The sequence below is a fragment of the Branchiostoma belcheri genome, unplaced genomic scaffold (genome assembly GCF_001625305.1).
Source record: "Branchiostoma belcheri isolate BF01 breed outbred unplaced genomic scaffold, Haploidv18h27 scaffold89, whole genome shotgun sequence".
NCBI lineage: Eukaryota > Metazoa > Chordata > Leptocardii > Amphioxiformes > Branchiostomatidae > Branchiostoma > Branchiostoma belcheri.
Window position 1 is genome coordinate 776,015 of NW_017804564.1, and position 21,794 is coordinate 797,808.

General features: G+C 46.2%; 1 protein-coding gene across 1 annotated transcript in view; it reads left to right on the top strand.

The window, feature by feature from the left end:
* The first annotated feature begins 5,171 nt into the window (after positions 1-5,171).
* LOC109487473 overlaps positions 5,172-21,794 on the top strand; it is a 33,934-nt gene continuing 17,311 nt past the window's right edge. The window contains exon 1 of the mRNA XM_019791463.1: positions 5,172-5,271. Coding sequence (XP_019647022.1) covers positions 5,172-5,271 — 100 coding nt within the window. The remainder of the gene's footprint in view (positions 5,272-21,794) is intronic.

A 21,794-nucleotide genomic window follows, 5' to 3' on the forward strand; every position in this document is an offset into this window, starting at 1 on the left:
CCGTAGAGCGTAATTGGCGCGTTTTGCGTAGAGCGTTTTGATTCTACGTAATGCGTCGTAGCCACGTGGAATTTATCGTAAAGCGTAATGACGAGGCTTCCTGAAAACTTTCGTAGCCGGCTCTGAAAATTTAGCTAGCGTAGAGCGTTATCCAAGACCCCACTGTAAAACAGTGGTTATAAAGATGGGAAAAATAACATTGATGGCTAAAAAGTCTGTAGTATGCTTTTGCATTTTACGGAGGGGAATTCGGCTAGTGTTCTGGAGGTCCTATTCGGCTATGTGTGGCGGGGGGTTTATACAGTATTTCCTTTGTAGAACGTTGGCATTTCGATCTATCGGCCCAGCCCATGGCCATCAGGACACGCCAAGTTTTACTGGTGTGTGTTTTGTAGCTGGAAACCCTCTACATAAAATATCTCCAGACTATTGCATGTACCTCACAGTGGGTGGTCGCGGGCGTGAACCACACAAAATCGTCTATGATTACTTAGGGTACATTTAGAAGAAGAAGCATAAAGAGAAAGACTATCCATAAGTGTTTTCAGCATGTAGATTGAATGTCATGTCTAATTTTATGTGTTGTATCCAGGGTTATGGAGAGTCCACGCGAATCCAGAACCGTCCTAACCCTAACCCATTCAGTCATAGAACTGGATAGGCACATGCAGTTAAATGACTAGAATATTGATGGAAAAAAATCTGGTTTCCAAGCCCTGAAAACTGCATTGGTACCTTTGAAGTCTAGGATAAGCGTAGTCCTGTATATTGGCTCGATATCACGTCTACAGATTTTGGCCCCATGCCTTGTCGCTCAGGGGAGACAAACTAAAACATGCTGACGACGCAAATGGGAACTTAGCTGACTGCTCTACTTATCCTGTTTCTCTAAGTGATCTTGCGCGTCATCCGTGTGTGGACGGTGTTGAGGAGCCAAATCCTTGAGCTGCCACATATGTGAGAGGTCAGGCGTTTAGGGTTAGGGTTAGAGTTAAGGTTAGAGTTGGGATCATTGTTCAGGGCTAGGGTTAGACTTACGATTGGGGTTAGGTTAGGTTTAGTCTCACACATCACGACTAAACCCCTCCCATCCCTTGTCTCAGGTATATTGGAAACCCTCAAGTAGTGTCATGTATTTTTTTATTCAGAAACACAGTGATAAGTACAAATAAAAGGACAGGGATGTCTTCGAACTCAAGTTAGGCACAAGTTATATTCTCGCAGCCACTTTAACAATGGAAAAAAGTATGTCATATATTTGGCAGGATCATGTATATGGCCTGACACTGGCTTTGGCTGCTTGCCTGGCAGTTTGATATATACATGTATAGTGTATCATCAAACCGTCTGGCTAATGGACAAGGCCAGATTACAAGGGAATTAGAGATCAGTCCTGGTTTCACTCATCGGAAAAGTTACATAACCAACTGATTATGCCTTACCCTTGTCATACATGAGCCGAATATGGCCTGGGAGGTTGGGAGTAGGTCGGGAGTAGGTCGGCTGTGAGTCGGCAGGGGTTCGCTCAGGTCGGCTACTGTTTGGTTGCACATCAGCCAACCTTGGTCGGTTGGTGTTCGGGAGGAGTTACTCCTTTGCAGGCTGTATGAATAGTAGAAATCGGCCTAAAAAGAATATAGGGGATTCGGCCGGCCATAGACGGTCCAGTTTACCTGCAGGCATGTCTGCCTGGTTTTAAAAAAAAGTAGTTTTATTTTTGGTATTGTTTGATTTGCGTTCTTTGTTGCCTTAATTTCTTCTTAATATACCTTGTATGTTTGCATGAGTCTGGTGGAGACAAGGAAGGACTGAGCGGTTCTGAATGTGTGACAGGGGCTTCAGACTTACCGCTAACAAGTTCCTCTTGTGCCAAGCACCGAGAGAAGGGGTCTTGGCTTCCTACCAAAAGAAAAGGTCAAGAGTGAGCCCGAAGTTTGTTTTCCGTCTTGGCTCTTTGTTCCGTTGGCGGGAAAACCTGCGCGGGAAGTTGTAACATCTGATCGGAACTCACGGCGCGTTCGGACCGAACGTTCGAACACAGACCCGCTACAGTCTTGCAACAATGTGTAGCAAATTTTCCGCAACAATAGCTTAGGTTAATGACACAGAGGTACGTGCGCCGGTGGGTGTTAATGAGAGACGGCCCCACCTAAGCAAGCATTTCTCTTTCCACGACTCCATCTTATGGATGACTTACACGTACATTTGGGTGGACGATCGACAAATAACAAGTAGTCTCAAATATAACCGAGTCGCTGTGCACTTACTCGTAAAACTTCTGTATCTGTATATAGCCGGTATAACTGTCCTTTGGCGTAACACACCACATTTGCAGGCACGCGGCGCAGCGGTAGCTAGATATATTTACACTTGTTAGTCAATATTTCAACATTTAACTGCAGGAGTTGTTTAAAGCTCTCTAGTGATGATGCCCCAATTGTGCTCAGTGGCAACGAGTTCCACTGTAAAATTTGGCTTTGTTACCCCTGGCGGCTTTCTCTGTAACTGCAGTCTTCATCTTCGTGAACAAGCTGCAAGAAAGTCCTCATGACGGCAAGGGGCGAAGCGCGTCGCTAGATTTTGACTTTGAAAATTTCCGCCTGAAGACAGTCAGGTGGACATTTTTTGAAAGCCAAACACTGGCGAATTTCGCGTCTTACTCGAGAGTATGTTTCTCATTAGTTGCCGTGTATATAATGTATTGATAAATAAATGCTGGAGTAGGACCAATTATCGCGAGATTTGTGGCCGTCAGCGCGAGAAATGACGAGAAGTGACAAGTAACATGTGGCCAGCTTTGGTTAGTGGCGATGCCAAAAATACTGAAATGACAAGTTGGGGGGGGGGTGATTTGATGTCACAGAATGATGCTCTCCAGTCTTTGCTCTGAGCACTTGGACGTTTGCCTTAAAGGAACGAAAGGCTAACGATATGACTTCCGGATAATGATAATGATACTGTTTTGTCTTCAAAGTTGCCTTTTGTGTATTGTCCTCCGCCCACTGGCACAGCTAATCGGACGGACACGCACTTGTGATCATGGATCCATAATACTAATCTGAACCCTTTCAATTGTTTTTCCATGCCCGTCACGACCTCCAATGCCAGGACGCAAGCTAAAGTTTGTTGTCCCCAGAAAGGCGACACGCGACAGAAGGGTGACACGACAGAAAGGCGACAAATTGCATTGGGAAAGAAAAAAAAACAAGGCAGCGCGTCAGGGACAGCACCCAAGCTGTAATCTCCATGCAAGCAGTTCCGAGTAGGGTGGCAAAAGACATTATCAAATTGATAAGTTGTCAGTCAGTATCCATTGGCCAGAAAGCGTCTTATACACCACCTTTGGCCAATGGATACTGCCTGGTCAATTTGATACTGTCTTTTGCCACTCAAGGATCTGCTTGGAGATTATCCAATCATTCAATCTTCGCCTTCTCATGATCAGTCTATCATCTTAGCGGCAGTAAAACACTCCCCTTGGCAGCTCTGCGAAGTAGAACAAACGTGCTGACACTGGAGAACAGATTGGACGCGACACGTCCTGTTTTTGGCACAGGCACAAGTTCCAATAATAAGCTATAAATAAGTTCCAAGCGCGACAGTTCCGTAATATTCCCGGCTCTCCGTTGCATTGGAGTTTGCTACATTATACAGAAGAAACTGTGAAGATCTGAGTTCTAGACCTACAAGTAGTGAATTCGAACAGGCTCGTCACTGTTTAGCTGTCCGCAGCTGGTTTAGGACAGATCTGGTGCTGCTGACTCATGTCACACTATGTGTATAGTCTGAGGTACATTATAAAAACGAAATGAGAAAAACAATGGTATAGAAGGGGCAAATGAAGAAAGAAAGAAAGAAAAAAGATTTGAATGTATGGTTTATTCTGTAAAACATTGCAGACATCTAGCTGAAATACTTTTCACTTACATACACGTACATGAAATAACTCACAACTCACTTCAACTGATAACGTAAAACATTACAGTGCTAAAATGAAATGATATAATGACCAAACATCCGAGTGTATGAAACTCTTAGTCTCTTGAATGTTTTGAACGACTAAGACCAATGCGCGGTTGGATGTCGTCCATAAGACAAACCTCATGTTGCCTAAGGTGACGGTAATGTCCGTGAAGCCCGATATAACACTGCTCCGGGGTTTATCAGGTACAGGAGACCTTGACTTGTCACTTGTCAGCGGACCGGAACCACTTCTCACCGCGACCTACTTTTCAAATTCAAGGCAGAGGTCTGGACTTGGTTTGCCTTTGTCTCCCGGCAAGATCAAAGAAGTCTGGCCGCTCGTTGTCCCCTATGTCGCCAAAATTACCTTCTTGTTGCCACAGGTACCTTACTTTAGATGTCATAGTTACCTTTGTGTCACCATAGTTATCGCCAGTTACCGTAGTGTTGCTACATTTAGTTACCTTAATGTTGTCACAGTTTCATTTATCATGTCGCCAAAGTTACCTTAATGTTGCCAAATTTACCTTCGTGTTGCCACAGTTACCTTCATGTTGCTATAATTACCTTCGTGTTGCTATAATTACCTTCGTGTTGCCATAGTTACCTTTAGGTCGCTACAGCTACCTGTATGCTGCCATGTTACCTGTGTGTTTCAAGAATCTTTCAATAGTTACCTTCGACTTCTCAGTCTGGTGGTCATGTTCAGTTTCGTTGCTGCGCATGACTGACGTCAAAGTGAAACCTTTCAACTTGTCAGCAGACTTCTTTCTTAGCGCAGAACCTTTTCGTTGCGTTCTCGGATTTGCGTAGCCTGTGTGCCAGACCCACAGCACACTAGCTCAAAATTATCCTGTGTACACACGGGATAACATTGAGCAAGAGGCCTGGCACCCAGGCTAGGATTTGCGATGCCAGGTGATGTGATCCAAAGGACTCAGGACGGCGGACAGTTAGCCAAGGGACTGTCCGTTATTGCTTCAAGAATCAGGGGTCAAAGGGAGGCTTGTTCTACTCTCCACCAATCAGAACCCGCGACGCGCGCGACTTGGCAAGAGAACACTCGTCTCGTTCCCAGAACGTCCTCTCCTCACTTCTTTCAACCAATCAGACGCCCCGCAGACCCTCTCGTTCCCGGCGTGTCGTCCCCGGCGTGTTTGCCCGTCACTCCCGCCTGTGGACGTACGGAAAGGAGTCGTGTGTTCGCGATGGCGTCCGGAGGAACGCAGCAGCGGAGACTACGGGCCGTCCTGGCGGCCCTGGCGGCGTTGAGCGCCGTGCACGCGGAGAGAACGCCCCGACAGGCCGGTAAGTACCTCCGCAGACACTCCCGCACTCACAAACAACATCTTCTAGCCTCTAACAGGCTTCGGGAGGCGGCTGGAAAGAGTAGAAATAATTCCAAATTATTAGGGAGAGATAACATGTGGCAAACTGTACTTTCTAGCGGACTAACTCCAGTGGCATGCTATCTCTCACTATAATTTAGCCAATTTCTACTCTTCCATCCGCCTCCTGAAGCCTGGTAGAGGCTAAACATCTCCCAGACTGCGGCGTCCTCGCCAAAACCGACAGTCTCCAAGCAGGTGTGTTGAGGAGAGAAAAGTCGTAAATTATAATTTCTTGCTGCCCTGCTTTTCTAACCCTTTGCCAACAGGCTTCGGATGCGGCAAACTGTGTGTTCTCTAAAGCGGACCAACTCCCTCAGCATGTTATTTCTCTATTTGGCCAATTTCTACTCTTTCCAGTCGCCTCCCGAAGCCTGGTAGAGGCTATATCATTCAAACAAAGCCGTCTTGGCGAACCCTCACTACATCTGCTTGGAGATTAAGGCTCAGACGACAATGCTAATCGACTCTTGACGGCTTCCCCCCGCTTGTGTCGCCGCTGTTTGATGCTACCTGTCCCCAGTAGCGCCACCTAAAGCGCGACGTCTGATGCCAGACGACATGTGTTCCCGTGTCTGTCCGTCCTAGCCTCCCCGTAGGTCCTCTCTTTTTAGCTTGTCTCCACCAGACTCCTTTGCAGGCTGACTAAATAGTAGAAATCGGCCTAAAAAGGGGATATAATTGGCCAGAGGAGTTGGCCGGCCTGCGAGTGTCCATTTGCCTGCCTTTTAGGCCGATTCCTGCTATTTATTCAGCCTGCAAAGGAGTCTGGTGGAGACTAGGACCTCACTTCGACTATGGACTAGCGCCTTGTCTCAGGTTTCCCTGTCCAAGACTTCTTGCAGCGAGCTGTGGACTTTTGACCCACTGATGGTGAGGAACAATAGCGACTCTCACAAAAACCGGGTCAAAGTTTGCTCCCGTGTCGACTTGTAGGTCAAGACGTCCCGCGAGTTTCGCCTTTATACCGTCTCACACCGCCTGCTTCTTGAAGTAGTTACCGTGACTGTCTTAGAGCAGACCGTTCGTTCCTTGTAAAGACGCGCTGTAACTCATTACTGTAGTTTAACGTTACGTTGAGAAGTGAGCAATGCTTCACCTTGGAGGAGGAAATTGGGTCGTATGTTGTTGGTCACAGGGTTTGCTTGGACCCACAACAGTGGCTTTGTATTTCAAAACCACCCATCTGTACTCGGACCCTTCCAAGAGTGTTGCTTACTCATTCGCACTTTGAATAAGAACACACGTGCATGGCGAAACAGTAGACACATCTGGAATGCTTGATTGCTTGAAGTAGCGCTAGAGTCTCACTCATGGCCAATATCTTATCACTTCTCACCCCGGGGCGCCCCTAACACAGAGGTGACAGAGATTTTGAGCGATACAACAGTTATGAGAACCTGATCCCCAGCCCTTTGCTACCGTAAAGATAGCCTCAGTTTCTAGGCTTTGAAAAACAAGTAGATTCTGGTTATAATATAAATCAAAAGAGGTACGACATATGTCTCATCAGTCTCGCTATTCCTTGAAGGCCTTGAACTAGTTCAAGTTGATCAAGAAATGTGGAGGGCGAAACAATAGCCAGGGAACGACCGTTTTTGCTGTAGCGTGGGGGACGAAAGCTCTCATACCTTGTTGACAGAGTCTGACAATAGCAAGGGAGTTACCGTTTTTACCGTGGGGTGGAGGACCACAAAGCTATTGTGTCTAGCTGACAGCCGGACTGAACTTGTTTGCTGTCTCCGACTGTGCGGCACTTTACGAGGCATTATGCTAAATCTCGGCCTTTGAAGGGAGAAATATCCATTTTACGCTATCGCGTGTGTGTTGAGGAGGGGGTTAGAGTTAGAATATAAGATATAAAGCTATGTCTTGGTAGCCATTTTAGTTTGGTTGACTTTGGAACAAACAATCCCGTCTTCGCTGCCTTTTCATTTCTGTAGTTTGTCACCAACCAATAAACACCGCTGTTAACGTTAAGTGATATTTTGGTAGCCTCTATCAGGCTCCTGGAGGCGGCTGGAAAGAGAGATAACATGCCAAGGTGCGGCAAACTGTACTCTCTAGCCTTTGCATGCATCTCTCTATTTGGCCAATTTCTACTCCTTCCAGCCGCCTCCCGAAGCCTAGTAGAGGCTATCTACTGTACAGTCTTTACATAAACTGAGACAGAGCAGAGCACAAGCCTGGGCGGATCTCTCTAGATGTTGTTTTGACACGCTGGTTAGTTTGCGTCATGATGATGACGGGAATGTGGAAAGGTCGTCTGTCGGTCGGGCCGTCCGCGGGCTGGTCTACGTCACCGCTCTACAAGACTAGTAGTATTGCTAGCCTGGATGCAAGGCCCACTGGTCCCAAAGAAATATCCTGTGCGGATACTTCCGGCCTAGTCTGCTATGAGTCTGGTATCCAGACTATAAGACTAGCCTAACCAGGGTCTACACAGACCAGCTCCACGGTTGCAGGTCCAATATACTAATTTCTTGGCTGGGCTTCGAACAAAGGGAATTTACACGGGAAAATTATATCTGGCCTTGTCAATCTTGACTCCCGCAGTATTATAATGGAAGTTTATTGTAAATTCATGCCCGAAGGCTAGTTACAAAAAGCAAACATAAAAGAACATTAGGACAGGGTACAAAATCACTTCAAAATCTACATAACACGAGGCAATTGTCTAAAACTATAGCTATGTATAGAACTATGTCTGAAGGGTTTGACTTCTCTTTTGTAAACCATTGAAAGACGTAATGTCCCACCTTTTCATTATAAACACATGTACCAGCATGTACATAAAGTTTACAAGTCTATGTTAATAGGGTGATCATTAGGGCGCCTTAAAGGTTAAAGAGGGGAGGGGAAGGGCCTTCTTGGAACGTCGTAAAATATTCATTAGTGGTGCTGATGGGGGGCACGTTTAGAGTTTATCGAGAAAAAATAAAACCAAATGTTTCAATTCACTTTCCACTCGCACGTAACACAGTATTAATAATATAACACAGACATGAGGAGTTGATGCAAAACGTATTTAAATTTCACGATTATGTATCATTTGATTGATGAATAACCATTAATTTCTGTGCTTGATGCCGATGAAGTTGTAAGTTGCTTAGCAGCGTTGAGGTTATACAAGCAAGCGGTGTGCTTTACATCAAAAAGTTTTATGGGTTAACCTTTCGCAAGGGGAACGCCCACAAAGTTCTGAAAGAAGTCTTGAACTTACTTCCAGTGTTGTTTTATAAAATTAATGTATATAATTAGTCTAATGTCAGGGTCTAAATGTAAAGTTTTATCAAATTAGAGTTAGTCTATCGTGAAATTTTGCCCGACTGCTAATCGTAAGATAAAGAGGATAAACACAATGACAATGTAAGTGCACATGCCTAATCTGATGTCGAAGACTAATCTTCTAATCTTTTAAGCTTGTTTGGTTTAACTTTTTTGCATACCCGGCGCTAGACTAACAGAATATATTCTGCGCATTGTGCTACTCGTTTTGTTCTCCCCGTGAATATGGAGATGTTGTTTTTGGTCTGTCTGTCTGTCTGTTTGTTTGCGTTCCGGCTTTCTACGAAGCTTTAAATTAATCGTGGTGATATTATGTCTGTGGGCATGTCTCATATACCAGGGTTCTCACAAGGATGTTTTTCACAGCGTAGGGGTCAGGTACAGAAGGGCATTCAGCCAAAACATTTTGAAACTCTAACCCCCTGAGACACTATTTCTCGCTTATTTAGGGACAGGTTTTGTGAATTTAAGGTTTTCCCTTTGCTCTAGCTTCATTCTAACGTTATATTTTCATTTTTTTTGCAAGATTTATGAAGGTTCTCCCCAAAACATCCCTATGCTGGTTGAAAGGCAGAATAGGGGTCCAAATCACAGCATAGGGGGTCCAAATCTTCGTGTGGGTATATCTCATATACATTTTTCACCGGCACAAGTCCGCCTGTACATCTGAGATTCGACTCAAGTCCAGACCACCAGCCGTCAAGGGGAACAAGCTGTCAGATCGTTTCCACACTCCCGGCCGTGCATGTGGGGTTAGCTACAGGCTGCCGCTAAAAGGCAGCATGTGTCTCACTGTTCTACCAAATCGTTTTAACGTACATGTGAACAGTCAACACATGTATGTTTCTGTGACTTGGGTAGTGCCACTTTTCTGTAGGCTGAGGAAAATGACAACCGATTGTGTTTTTTTTTTAGACCCTCTGTGACGTAGTTTTATTGGGTACCTTAACGTGACATGATCGTCGTAAAGTGTGCGGTCTTGTTGTTACTGTTAAAACGCACATTTACTCAGGAATCTGCACATCTCAATGTATATTTGATAAACAGCACGGAAACTTGTAGTCTGGATGCCAGACTGTTGTCAGGGCTGTATGTTCCACCAAACACAGATTCGCACTTCCCCTCTACAGATATAGTAAATGATCTTCCCATACATACACGCCAAAGAGCCGGTAGCCATCTAGCATGTACTGATAAACCACTCATATATACCAGTAAACAAAGTATGGACCCGGTCACCTCGAAAAAGCTCATTAGAGCCGCTTGTTTGGTTACGTAATTACTCAACCTCCAAAGCCATAGATCTGGGAGTCCACCGTTCATTGGTTGTGGAGGCTGAAGGCATTTCTGCAAGATATTATCACCCGTTGTCCTTGGCACACACTGGCAGTATTTTGGCCGCCGATGTTTGGAGTCCCAGAACAGTTGAGTCCCAGTGTGAGTGTTTAATTATGTTACGGTGTAACTTGTTATTCCGCAACGCCACATGTCTTTTCTCCAGCGTCCCACGAGAGCGATGCACGTTCCAAGTACTTAACACTGATATCCCGTCCGCGGGCTCAGTTTAATAACAAGGTGAAATTTGTTAGTCCAACTGCTGGACACTTGACTCTAGCCTGGATGACAGACCCATCCTGGCACGCTAGGCCCAGAGTTAGCCAGTTGGTCAGGGGCTAGCTAATGCGGGCTGTGGTATACTAGTAATTTCCTTGATGGCATGTTGGCCTAGGCTCTACCAGGCTTCGGGAGGCGACTGGAAGGAGTAGAAATTGGTCAAATAGAGAGATAACATGCCGAGGGAGTTGGTCCGCTAGAGAATACGTTTTGCCGCACCCGAAAAAACTACTCTCTGGCGGACCAACTCCCCCCATCATGTTATCTCTCCATTTGGCCAATTTCTACTCTTTCCAGCCGCCTTCCGAAGCCTGGTAGAGGCTAATGTTGGGCCCGGAACCGAGGAGCTGGCTTGAGTACTAGTGAGTAGGCTTTGGAAAAGTCTGGCACCCAGGCTACCCGACTCCCATCTGAGAGTTAACCCGTGTCTTGTGTGAGGGTCATGCACATCATCTACCGAAAACCGCGCAAGTTCTGCTACATTAGAACCCCATTTGTAAATCGGTTCGTTCTTGCCTAATTGATTATAGTTTCGATTAGTTTTGCCAGCCAGACTCGTGCTCCAGAGAGGACCCTATCGCCAGACAGTGATTGCCTGACGGGCCTAGGATTACGACCAACGTCGAGTTTCTGTCGGTTTCACTGCAGCCCACCTGTTTTTGGTGGATCCGTCACGAACGAGTCAAGTAGTATAAGAAATGATTAAAACTAATACGCACGACAAAGTTCTCTAAGCGTAGAAGTCTTCAAACGGCATCCACCATCTTTCTTCAGCGTCAGGACTTCTACTAGTATTTTTGCCGCATTCTCCACAGGTCGTCGTAACATCTGTTACTAGGGAGGGTCCCAGCTGATGCTCTCTTGTGGCGTTTCCTTGTGGCGCTCGCCACAGTGTGCTATATGTCTGTAGCCTGTCGTGCATGGTCTCCCATGCTGTGGGTCGGGTCTTAAAGGACGTGTCACCTGTCGGCTGTCGCTGTGACACAGTCTGTAGTCATCCATGTCTACCACCTAGGAGCGTCGGTGGCGCATCGGTTAGAGCGTTGGGTTCGGAACCACGATACTCACGATGCCCTGACGTTGTGCCCTTGGGAAAGGCGCTTTACACGACTTGACAGTGTGTTGACAAAATGTGTGCCAACACACTACGGATTTGGTGCGCCAACGTGCCAACATCTGTACATTTGCCACCGAAACCCGTAATTTTAAGTAGTGTCCCAGCTACAGGTGTCACACCTGTGCCGTGTATTGTTCTAGACTTCCCGACAGACAGACACATGTTGGCAGGAGATATGAACGCCTCCCGGAGTTTGTTTGGAAACCAAATCCATCATCTTGTCAGGATCTCAGAAAGACGTAATGAGAGCCCGTCAGTCAACACGGACACACACAGCCGGGGTCATGTACGGTACTGCCGATTCAGCAGTTTTCACAGAACACTACACCCGCGGATCCAGAGGGGGGCGCACCCGGCGCGCGCCCCCCGTTCGACCGGGCAAAAAAAATTTTGACGACTGGCCAAACACAAAATCGCAGGAAAAAACATAACACAAAGAATAGAGAGGAAGCCTATGGTTACGACCAGTTCTTCCCGGATACGTCACGGACTGTAGAAGTACGGAGCTGGGGCGACGGCGCGCCGCGCACGTGTTAATTATAATAATCCAGGTTTTACACCATGAAATTAGCGGTCACGCCCCACCACGCCTAGACTCGATTATTGTTTACTTGTTAACACACTACTGTGAATCCCTAACCTTTGTGCCTCCCATCTATCGTCGATATATACACGACGTTGCAGTAAAACAAGACTCGGGCGCACGGTAAGAAAATGTACTAGGTCACTCACGTCCCGAGTGCAAAGACGCCCGGTACTCGTAGGTCATGCCGACGGGATAGTTCGCCAGCCAGCCGCCGACCTTAGTGGAATCCCGGCCGAAAATAAATACCCCCGTAAGAATAAACACAATTCTAAGAGGGTTGGTAAGATTTAAAATGGTCTGCAAGCCGTGAACGTTCTTGGTCGTCGTAACGTAACATGAATATAACATGGTAGTTGTGCCTCAACTGATGGCCAGTTCTAATGCACTTTCGGCTCTAGTTAACACAGAAATCTTTAACAAAGATTATATCCATGTAATGCATGCCGTTACAAAGGTTCAGTTGACAGAAATCTTTTCATTTTGTATCACGAAATCTCTTTAAATCCTAAGAAATGCTGCAGGAAAATTAATTTGGAGCGGGACTATACCAGACAGCGGTACGAAGTGAAAACGCGGGGTATATGTACACGGCACGGTTTGCTACAATATTTGGGCCTTTGAAATCTTTTGCCGCCCGCCCGGTGGGCGGGGCCAATGCCTGTGCTGAGGGCGTGACGCCGCTCTGTCTGATGAGGACGTGCCGTCGTCTTGGCAACACGTGGGAACGTCCCAGCGACGAGAAGCTTTCCACCTTTGATTTTGTAACATAAGCAGTAGTTTACGAGATATTTTTTTAAAACCTTTTCGCTCGTTCCCGTTCACGTTCTTGTTTTGGTTTGCATCAAATTTTAAATTCGGTAGCACAGGCTCACTCCTCCGCAATCGAATTTTTTATAAACTAGCTACGCCGATCTAACTTTTCCGTGGTCCGGCCAGGTTACAACAGGCAAGGTGGCCCCATTCAATGTGTGTCTTCCGCTGACACCCGGCGCTCCAGAATTTAGTAATGTCCTAAAAATTTTGTGAACTCTTGAAAATGGTAAACACGTGCGCGGCGCTCCGTCGCCACGGCCGTTACTTCACATGTTATTAGTGTTATCCGTTAGTGTATTTGAGTGCTGCGATGTTGTGACCGCGCGTTCCCCGCGATCGGAAAATGAGTGATCCGGTCTATAAAGAGGCGGCATTTCCTTTTGTATTTGGTTCTTTTTTTTTCCGCTAACTTAGATGCATCGCGAACTCTTTATTTGCCCCGTTCCGTGAAATTTAGTCGTCCAAAACATCTATGCATTTTCAATATTCTATTTTTTTAGTCGTAAAATGTACCGACAGGCACATGAATGTACTGAAAACATCAGTATGACTTCGTTGGTTATTTGCTCAGAAATGACTCTAAAATACACCAGAGAGACTCTCAAATTTTAAAAATTTTCTGGGGGAGGCCCCCAAACCCCCCCAACGAGAGGGGGGAAGCCCCCCTCTCGTGCTCTCCCCCCGCGCAGCGCTGACGCGCAGCGCTTACGTGGCCTTCGGCCACGTCAGGTGGTGCGCCCCCCCGTTCACAAATTTCTGGATCCGCGGATGCACTAGACTACTACTAGAAGTAAACAAGGATTTGCACTGTGCCCAAACTTACTGTGCTCTTCAGTGCTGTAGGTATGTTAATCTACAATCAGATCTTTTGGTGGCTGCAAAGACAGTATCTAGGCTGTATCCATTTGCCAGGCAGGTACCATTTGCTACCCCAAGGGTTGGGCTGGCGTGCAGAAAGATGCCCAGAAAGAAGTCGCAATAAAAACACCTAAAAGACGCCATAGAATAAGCCTAAAACTCTGTTACTCTGGAGAGTAACTCAGTAGGAACACTACATCTTTCTAAAACAAATCAGAAAATCCACGTTTTAGATATTCCTTCCTTCGTGTCAGCCGCTTCTTGTCAGAACAAAACGTCAGCCTTGTGGGTGGGTCATTGGAGGCCAGGCGATGTTTATGAACGAAACTTTATCGTACATGCGATCTAAAAATACCAACATGACAAGGTATATTAGCCAGATGTGATACTAGTAAATGCAGTGAACCTTCCTAACAAAATGTGCATTTAAAACTGCCATGTTCAATATTCAATATTCAAAGGGACGAAAATGCTAAATCTGCCGTGCAGAGGTCTAAACCGTAAACAAGTGTAGTTTTACAGTGTGATGATGGATACGGATTTATTTGTGCAAAGGCTACACAAATAAACCGGTCATTAACTCCCTGATGGGCAGACGATGTGCAGGGTTGATGTATGGGCAGATCTAACGTAGCCTCTACCAGGCTTCGGGAGGCGGCTGGAAAGAGTAGAAATTGGCCAACTAAAGAGATAACATGCCGAGGGAGTTGGCAAGCTGTACTTTCTAGCAGACCAACTCCCTCGGAATGTTAACTCTCTAGTTGGCCAATTTCTACTCTTTCCAGCCGCCTCCCGGTAGCCTGGGTGCCATACGATTTGTAAAAATCGGGGTTGCCGTTACAAATCGGCTGGCACCCAGGCTAGCCTCCCGAAGCCTGGTACAGGCAAGATCTACCGGGCTGTTTTATAAAAATTTATACGTCGAAACGTACGGGGGACCGGGGGGGGGGGCGGTGGTCCACCGAGGCTGACACGTTGGCACTAGTAGACCGCCAGGTTTCAGTTGCGTCCCCTGCACATCAGGTCAGACCACAGGAGACACGGTGATGTCAGTCAGGGGTTGACATCTGTAACCTCAGAGGTCGTCTCTCAAGACAATAACACGTCCTGACAAAAAACTAGAACTAATGGCAGAATGCAAGAGCCTGGCTAGCCTGGATGCCAGACCCAAAGCACACAGGACACAAAGTACCTCAGGCTCACTGAGATACTTTGTGTCCAGTGTGCTTTTGGTCTGGCACCCAGGCTAGAGCATGGCAGAATGGACCACCGTGCCAAATGAGATACACGGGGCTCATGCAAAAATCACAAAAGCACATAAGAGACACTAAAACTTGAAGCACATACAATGATACACATGTCGTGTTTTTTTTAAATAATTGTCGTAATTGTATGGTAATGGAATTTACGTTAGCTGTACGTATACACATAACCATACGTCTTTTATATGTGCCTGTGTCCTCTCCTGGAAAGACTAGATATAGCTGTCCCTTAGTTATAGGTAGACCAGCTAAAGAAAAGGTTGGACTCCAAACTCTTTGTCATCGTCGACAACGAATGATGAACAAGAAACACCTTAGGCGGCAATTCATCATCAGATCCTGATCATGATGATGCTGTGGGATACAGTATCTGATGAGGATTTGCCGCCTGCAAGCTAATGGCTAAATGACTTGTAATTAGGCGATTGAGAAGTATTAAAGATCTGGCTGCAACAGTAGTGTGATAGCCTGGATGCCAGACTCAAAGCACACTGGACACAATATATCTCAGTGTGAGATATTTTGTGTCCAGTGTGCTTTGGGTCTGGCATCCAGGCTATAGTGTGAGGACAAGACTGGTTCTTTATTGGCAGACGCAGATTTGTCGAGGTTGACGTCCTGTGAAGCGGCGGTAACCAGCCCCACCTGTTCCCTCCCCGCGCGCGGAGAGAAGGTCGTCATGGGCCAGGTACTCGTGCAACGTGCTCATGTCTCTACTCTGGTGCTTCTTAGATCCACACAGAAGTTTCTACCACTCTTACCACTCTCTAGATGTTGACTGAAACATTAGAGACCTAGAAATTATTAGATTTTGGCTCCCCTGACTGCTTTCCTTGGTACTGCTTCTGAACTTCAGGTTTTACTAATATCTCATGATCTGGACAGCCTAGGGTCACCAATTTTGGATGGTAGATAGCTCTTGGGTCACGGAAGAAATGACTGGGCCTCCAAGCAACTTGTTCTGAAGCTGCTGGAACTGATCGTGGAACTGTTCGTGTTTTTTTCGGGGTACGCAGGCAACCCCGGTACAAAACGGGTGGCACCCAGGCTATATCTGTTTGAAAGGAAAACCGAGAATCCAGACAGACCGTTTACTGTCGTCTTCATTTCTCGATAAAGGCGATAAGGCCTGGTAAGTCATCTACTAGTATATGGATGGATCTGGGGCAGTGTCAAACAAACACCAGGGTGTATCGGCGAAACGTCCAGTCTTTTGCTGCACTTTGTGAAGACAGATTGCATACCTCTAACCGGAGGTATCCAGGCTGAGCTGGTAGATATGGCGCCCTGCCAGCTAGCCGTGCAAGGTTTATACAGGGCGGATATATTGTCTGTAGATGTAGCCAAGCTTCAATCAGTCGCAGTTCTGTCTGCCAACTGTTTGATGAATAATGGGGGTCAGAGATTGAGAGAACAACGTCCAAACATTTAACTTAGTGAACAAAACTGGGGGAAACTAAGGTTATATGACGTCTAAAACTATGTTGAATTCTGGACTAGGTTATACGATGAGCATTGCGCACTTATAACTCATCTATGACATTAGATTCACACCAGCTTTGATTTTGGCCAGTGCCCCAATTTTAGAAACTGCCTTGACAGAGTGATTAGTAACACTGACACTGCTTGTCCTGATAACAGGTTGCCAGAAGTATAGAAACCACCACATAGTACCGTGGTTATCTTTTGCGTTGTCGAAAATAAGCGTGCATCTTATCATAGAAGCTCAACTGTGCAAATGGTTATCCCCGAACTTTGGTTCCAACATGTCATGACTTGACGGCACAGTCAATTTATTTCATCTTTTGTTGTGCCGTGAAGAACTCAGACGCACCGTTTAGTTTATTTTTCTATTCCAACATTTAATCACAAGACGTGGTGATGATACCATATGAACTAATTTTCACCTGAGTGAAGTGAGGAAATCCGTGTAAAGTGCCTTTCCCAAGGGCACAAGATCGGTGGCATGGCAGGGTTCGAACCCGGGACCTCTTGGTTCCGAGATGACACCGTTACGCCACTACCGTTTAGTTGCTGCGGCATCACTTCCAGAGCCGCTGTCAACTTAAATTTCGGGTCAGGAGATGATCCTAACATTTCATCACGCCAAAGTCAACAAAAATGTCAGACAGATTCAAAAAGTCATGTCCAGGTACTTAGGTTGGACGTGCTGCACGTTAGCGATAATTGTCTGCTCGTGTTTGTTGGTAATAATCTCCAAGCAGACCATACAGTGGCAAGGCAGTATTAGTATCCATTGACCAGAGGAGTGTCAATGGGGATACTGTCTGGCTAATGGATACTGCCTTACCAATTTGATACTGTCCCTTGCGGCAACCGAAAGATCTAGCTTGGAGATTAGTTGGTGAAGGGTTATCATGTGCAGTGATTTTAATTGGCAGGGCAGGAGTTACGTTATGACATGGTATGCTTCTTAATGCCGGTCATCAAGGGCTTATCAAGGGCCTTACACAGTAAACCATGTCTTAGCTGCTAGATAAAAAGCCATGTCCAGTGCTTATATTGGACGTGGCGCTAATTGAGTCCTGGTGTGACCGTGTCTATTCGGCAAGGGTTACCGTAGGCCTGGGCTATCACTAGACAGTTACTAGGTCAGGAGGTTTCTGATGTCTTCTCGGCAATGGTTATTGATAGTGAACTATCAACGATTGTGTATTAGATACAGCGATGATTTGTACTGTGTCAAGACATACTTCCCAGAGCTGTAGCTAGAGGGGCTCCGCATAGTAAACCTTATTGTAAACATCCACAGGGATGCGTAAGGTTAATAACCTTTACGAGTTGCTTTGTCTTCTTTTTCGTTGCAGATCAGAAATGGAACCAGGATGATATCTAAGAACATGCATGTCTTCTCGTAAAATACTAATGTTTTTGTCGTATTTCGTGGATTATACTAGAAGACCCACCTCCGACAAAACATAGAAATACAAATATATATTTGACGGACACGTAGAAACTTTCTCATTGGTCGAACCGCTAATTGCTAATTGCATAATTGGCTGAAGTAATTGTGCATGTGATGGACAGTCAGGATCAGTCTATTGTCTCCTTGTTGTTTATCATTTGTCTGAACATTCTAACCTGGTTACCAGACGGCCGGTTTGGGAATTCGCAGAATTCTAAAAAACGTAGAAACTTTCTCAGTCAGCGGTCAAGCCGCTTATTGCTATTGTATTATTGGCTGAACTAACTGGGATGGGTCTGTCTATTGTCTCCTTGTTGTTTATCATTTGTCTGAACATTCTAACCTGGTTACCAGACGGCCAGGTTGGGGATTCCTCCTGCAGTAGGTAATGAGACCGTGAGAAGTGGAGCATACGGCCCGGACGGATCTGGTAATGGTTGTTTTGTCTTCCTCGGATTTGCGGGGATTTTTGTCGTCTGCTGAACTTCGCCTTGAACAGATCACCCCGCGGAGTGTACATGTAGGGAACACTGACGGGTTCAAGGTCATTCACCTTCTCCATGTTTGTTATACTATAGGGGCACGTCTGCATAAGGTGTTAGGCCACAGCAAGTGAATTTTGTGGACTCCAAATCTAACGCGATAGGGCGAAAAAATACAAGGCGTGCCAAAAAAAACCAAGATTCGTACATTTTCAAATGTTGACATCATAAACCTTGTTAAACAACGTGTCGGCACTGACAATGACATTTGTGGGAGAATATGTGTTGCTTGAAGCAAAAACATGACACTTGAATTTTTTTCATGATTAAGTTTTACCAACCGTTTTGTGACTGGGCTCATTACACTCGCTGACCCAAAACAGATGACTCTTTTTTTTTAGGTTATTACTCCGTGAAGGAGGTCAGGACCTCCGGACGGAGTGTTGTAATCGGCTGATTTTTCATGTTCGCAGTCAAAACACTGGGTTCTCTTCGTGTAATCGGCACGCAATTTTATACGCCGTCTGCGGGCATGCCCGTGTTGATGCACGAATGTGTATTTTTGCCGTTGCTGCTTTCGCGGTCAATGTAATATCGCAGACGCACCCCTACAATTACGAGGCGAATTGGAACGGTCCAGAAAAACGCGTTGTTTGGAATAGCGGGGGGGAGGTAAAAGTTCATGCAGATACGGGGTGGTTTTTATAAGTGGTTCCAGATGTTTTTGCCCATGGTTAAGAGATGCCAAGTTTTTTGGAAGATGTTCGCAGCCAAAACGCATTCTGCCGTACGTCGCATATCTGTGTAATTTCGCATGTGGTGTTGCATTATGTCCGGGATGATGCACGTCTTTTTATTTTTACCGTAGCTGTTTTGATATTGGAGTAAATGGTTATTTTCGAAACATCCCTACTTTTACAATCCTGTGGAATAGACCGTAGGTTTAGGCAGTTGTCTGGTAGCAGAGGTACTGTAAGCAGATATCCTGGTTATCTGGCCGGCGGTAGTAACACTCGCGGTGCTTACCGCCACTGTTGCTGGAATTTGGCTTGTTCCAGGCGCGCTTAATTAGGTACAGGCACCGTAAGACGGTGGGGCTGTCTTTGTTGGGGGCCCCCAAGCCCTTTCCGTAGAGCGTAATCGGCCGTTTTAATTCTACGTAGAGCGTAGACGGACCCTCTAATTCAACGTAGAGCGTAATTGGCGCATTTGGCGTAGAGCGTAATTCGCTGTTTTAATTCTACGTAATGCGTTGTAGCTATCGGAAATTAACCGTAAAGCGTAATCGATTAATTGTGCGTAGAGCGTAATCCAAGCCGCAAACGGGAACTCGAGGCCTGAGCCCTCGCAAGTTCCGGGTTGTCGCGGCGCTCGAGGTCTTTCTTGCTCTACCCCCTTCTATACAATCGAACAATCCACTAGACTTGTTCCCAGAGCGATACGCAAGAGCAAGGCAACACATGGGAATGATCCCACAGTGCGCTGGGTACGAGATTGACCTTACCATCGGTGACGTACAGGAGGACCATTGGCCAAACGCCACAGATGGCCACAGATGAAGAGGGTAGAAGGCCTTAGAACCACATGACTTGTAAGGCCCAATAGGGGCCCTCAAGACGTTTCTTAGCGGGAACATCATTGCTGATCAATGGCCAGGGTAATGGAGGACACTCCCGAAAAGAGCAATGTCATCCCCGTCATTGTGCGGGTGATGGGTAACGCGGGACCGTCAGCAATCGGCAGCTGAGTCGTTTTGACAAATTACGCTGTATTGTTTGCGGCCTTTTCTACCTTCGGACGACAAGCCCACAAGGCTCAAAGGTCCACTTTTTGGTCCACTTTTTATCCAAAGGTCCAAGACTTTTCTTTAAAAGACGGACTGATTCGTGTAACCAGCAAGGCTGGAATCCGTCGTAGGAAAACGGCTCACTTTGTCATTGAAAAAGTTATCTCTGATTTTTTCTTTGAAACCCTCTAAAAACGCAGGAAATGCCATTTCAGAATGTTCATTTTTCAAAATTTCCCGGGGGAGCATGCCCCCGGACCCCCCTAGGAACCTCGCGCCTTCGGCGCTCGCCTCGCGCATACGGCGCTCGTTTGTCCACCCCTTCATAATCCTGGCTACGGCCATGTTACCTCCATTCACAGATCGCCCTCCGATCTTCGGGCGATCGACTCGCGGTCAAGTTGGTACTTGCGGTAATACTGAATACCCCGTTTTGTATTCCATACTTTCAATGTATAAGGAAGTGACCGCCGGTTACTACTTTTAATTCAAGTTATGTCACCTCTACATGTGATAAATCAAAAGGTTTTCACGCAAACATGCAGTTGCTAGGTGATTGAGTTCTGCATAGTGCGTTCGGAATCTTTCGAATTTAGCGTAGAGCGTAGAGAGGCATCCGGAATTCAGCGTAATACGTAGCCGGCTCTCAAAATTTAGCGTAGAGCGTTGTCGGGACCCCCCCTTGGAGGCCCCCTTTGTTACTAGACACGACCATGATAGTCCGATCTTTATGTGAATGCAATGATTGTGTGTGTGTAATTAAAATGAAGTTAGAACTTGAAGCACAGTATCTTTACACGCCCTGGGAGCAGTAATGGATTTAGCTCTTTGTATGTTTTATGCTTGTGACGCGCCCTCATTGTATTAACCGTTGCCTAATTATAATGTCTGCACAGTAGGTCTGGCGTTGACGCTTGGGATTTTGTTGAAATATATAAAACTTCACGGAGAATTGTCGCCTATGGCTTCTTGTTGAGTTTAGGAACCACCTGTCTTTTCTAATCTTGCCTTGACCATGAAAACCTAGCCTGTGTGCCAGGCCCGTAACACGCTAGGTTAGCCATAGCTAGCACAGCATTGGGGTATGCTGGTCCTGGAGCCGAGGATCTGGCCTGTGTAGGTCCTGGAAACAGTCTGGTACCCAGGCTAGCATGTTGGTCCTAGAGCCGAGGAGCTGGCATGTGTACATTGTAGGTCCTGGAAACAGCCTGGTAGTACCCAGACTAGCATGTTGGTCCTAGTGCTGAGAAGCTGGCCTGTGTAGATCCTCGAAAATGTCTGGTACCCAGACTACGAATGCCACATTCCGGCCTCAGCAGACAGAAAACAGCCGGTAACAGCGGGTTAACCATGGGTGAGTGAGATTGGCCACTCCGGCCTCGGGGTGATGATTTGGTTGTGATTAAGTTCAATAATGTTTCTGACCCCACACTGAGAGTCAGACGTACAGAACTGGAGAAGGGTAAAGGACGTGAGCAGAAGGTTGCACCGACTGTACAAACATCTCAGTGCAATTTTGTAGCCTATAATTTCATCAGGTTGTTGTACCGTCAGTACCATTTATGTGTCTGTTCATGATTCATCTTCGACAACCACCCAATTACAACCACCCAATGATCTTTTTCAAAATCGTTTCCCCAAAAGACCAGAATCGAATGTCTTCATGGTCTTTCTAAGGTCAATCCAACAGTCTGAACAGAAGGTTAGTCGA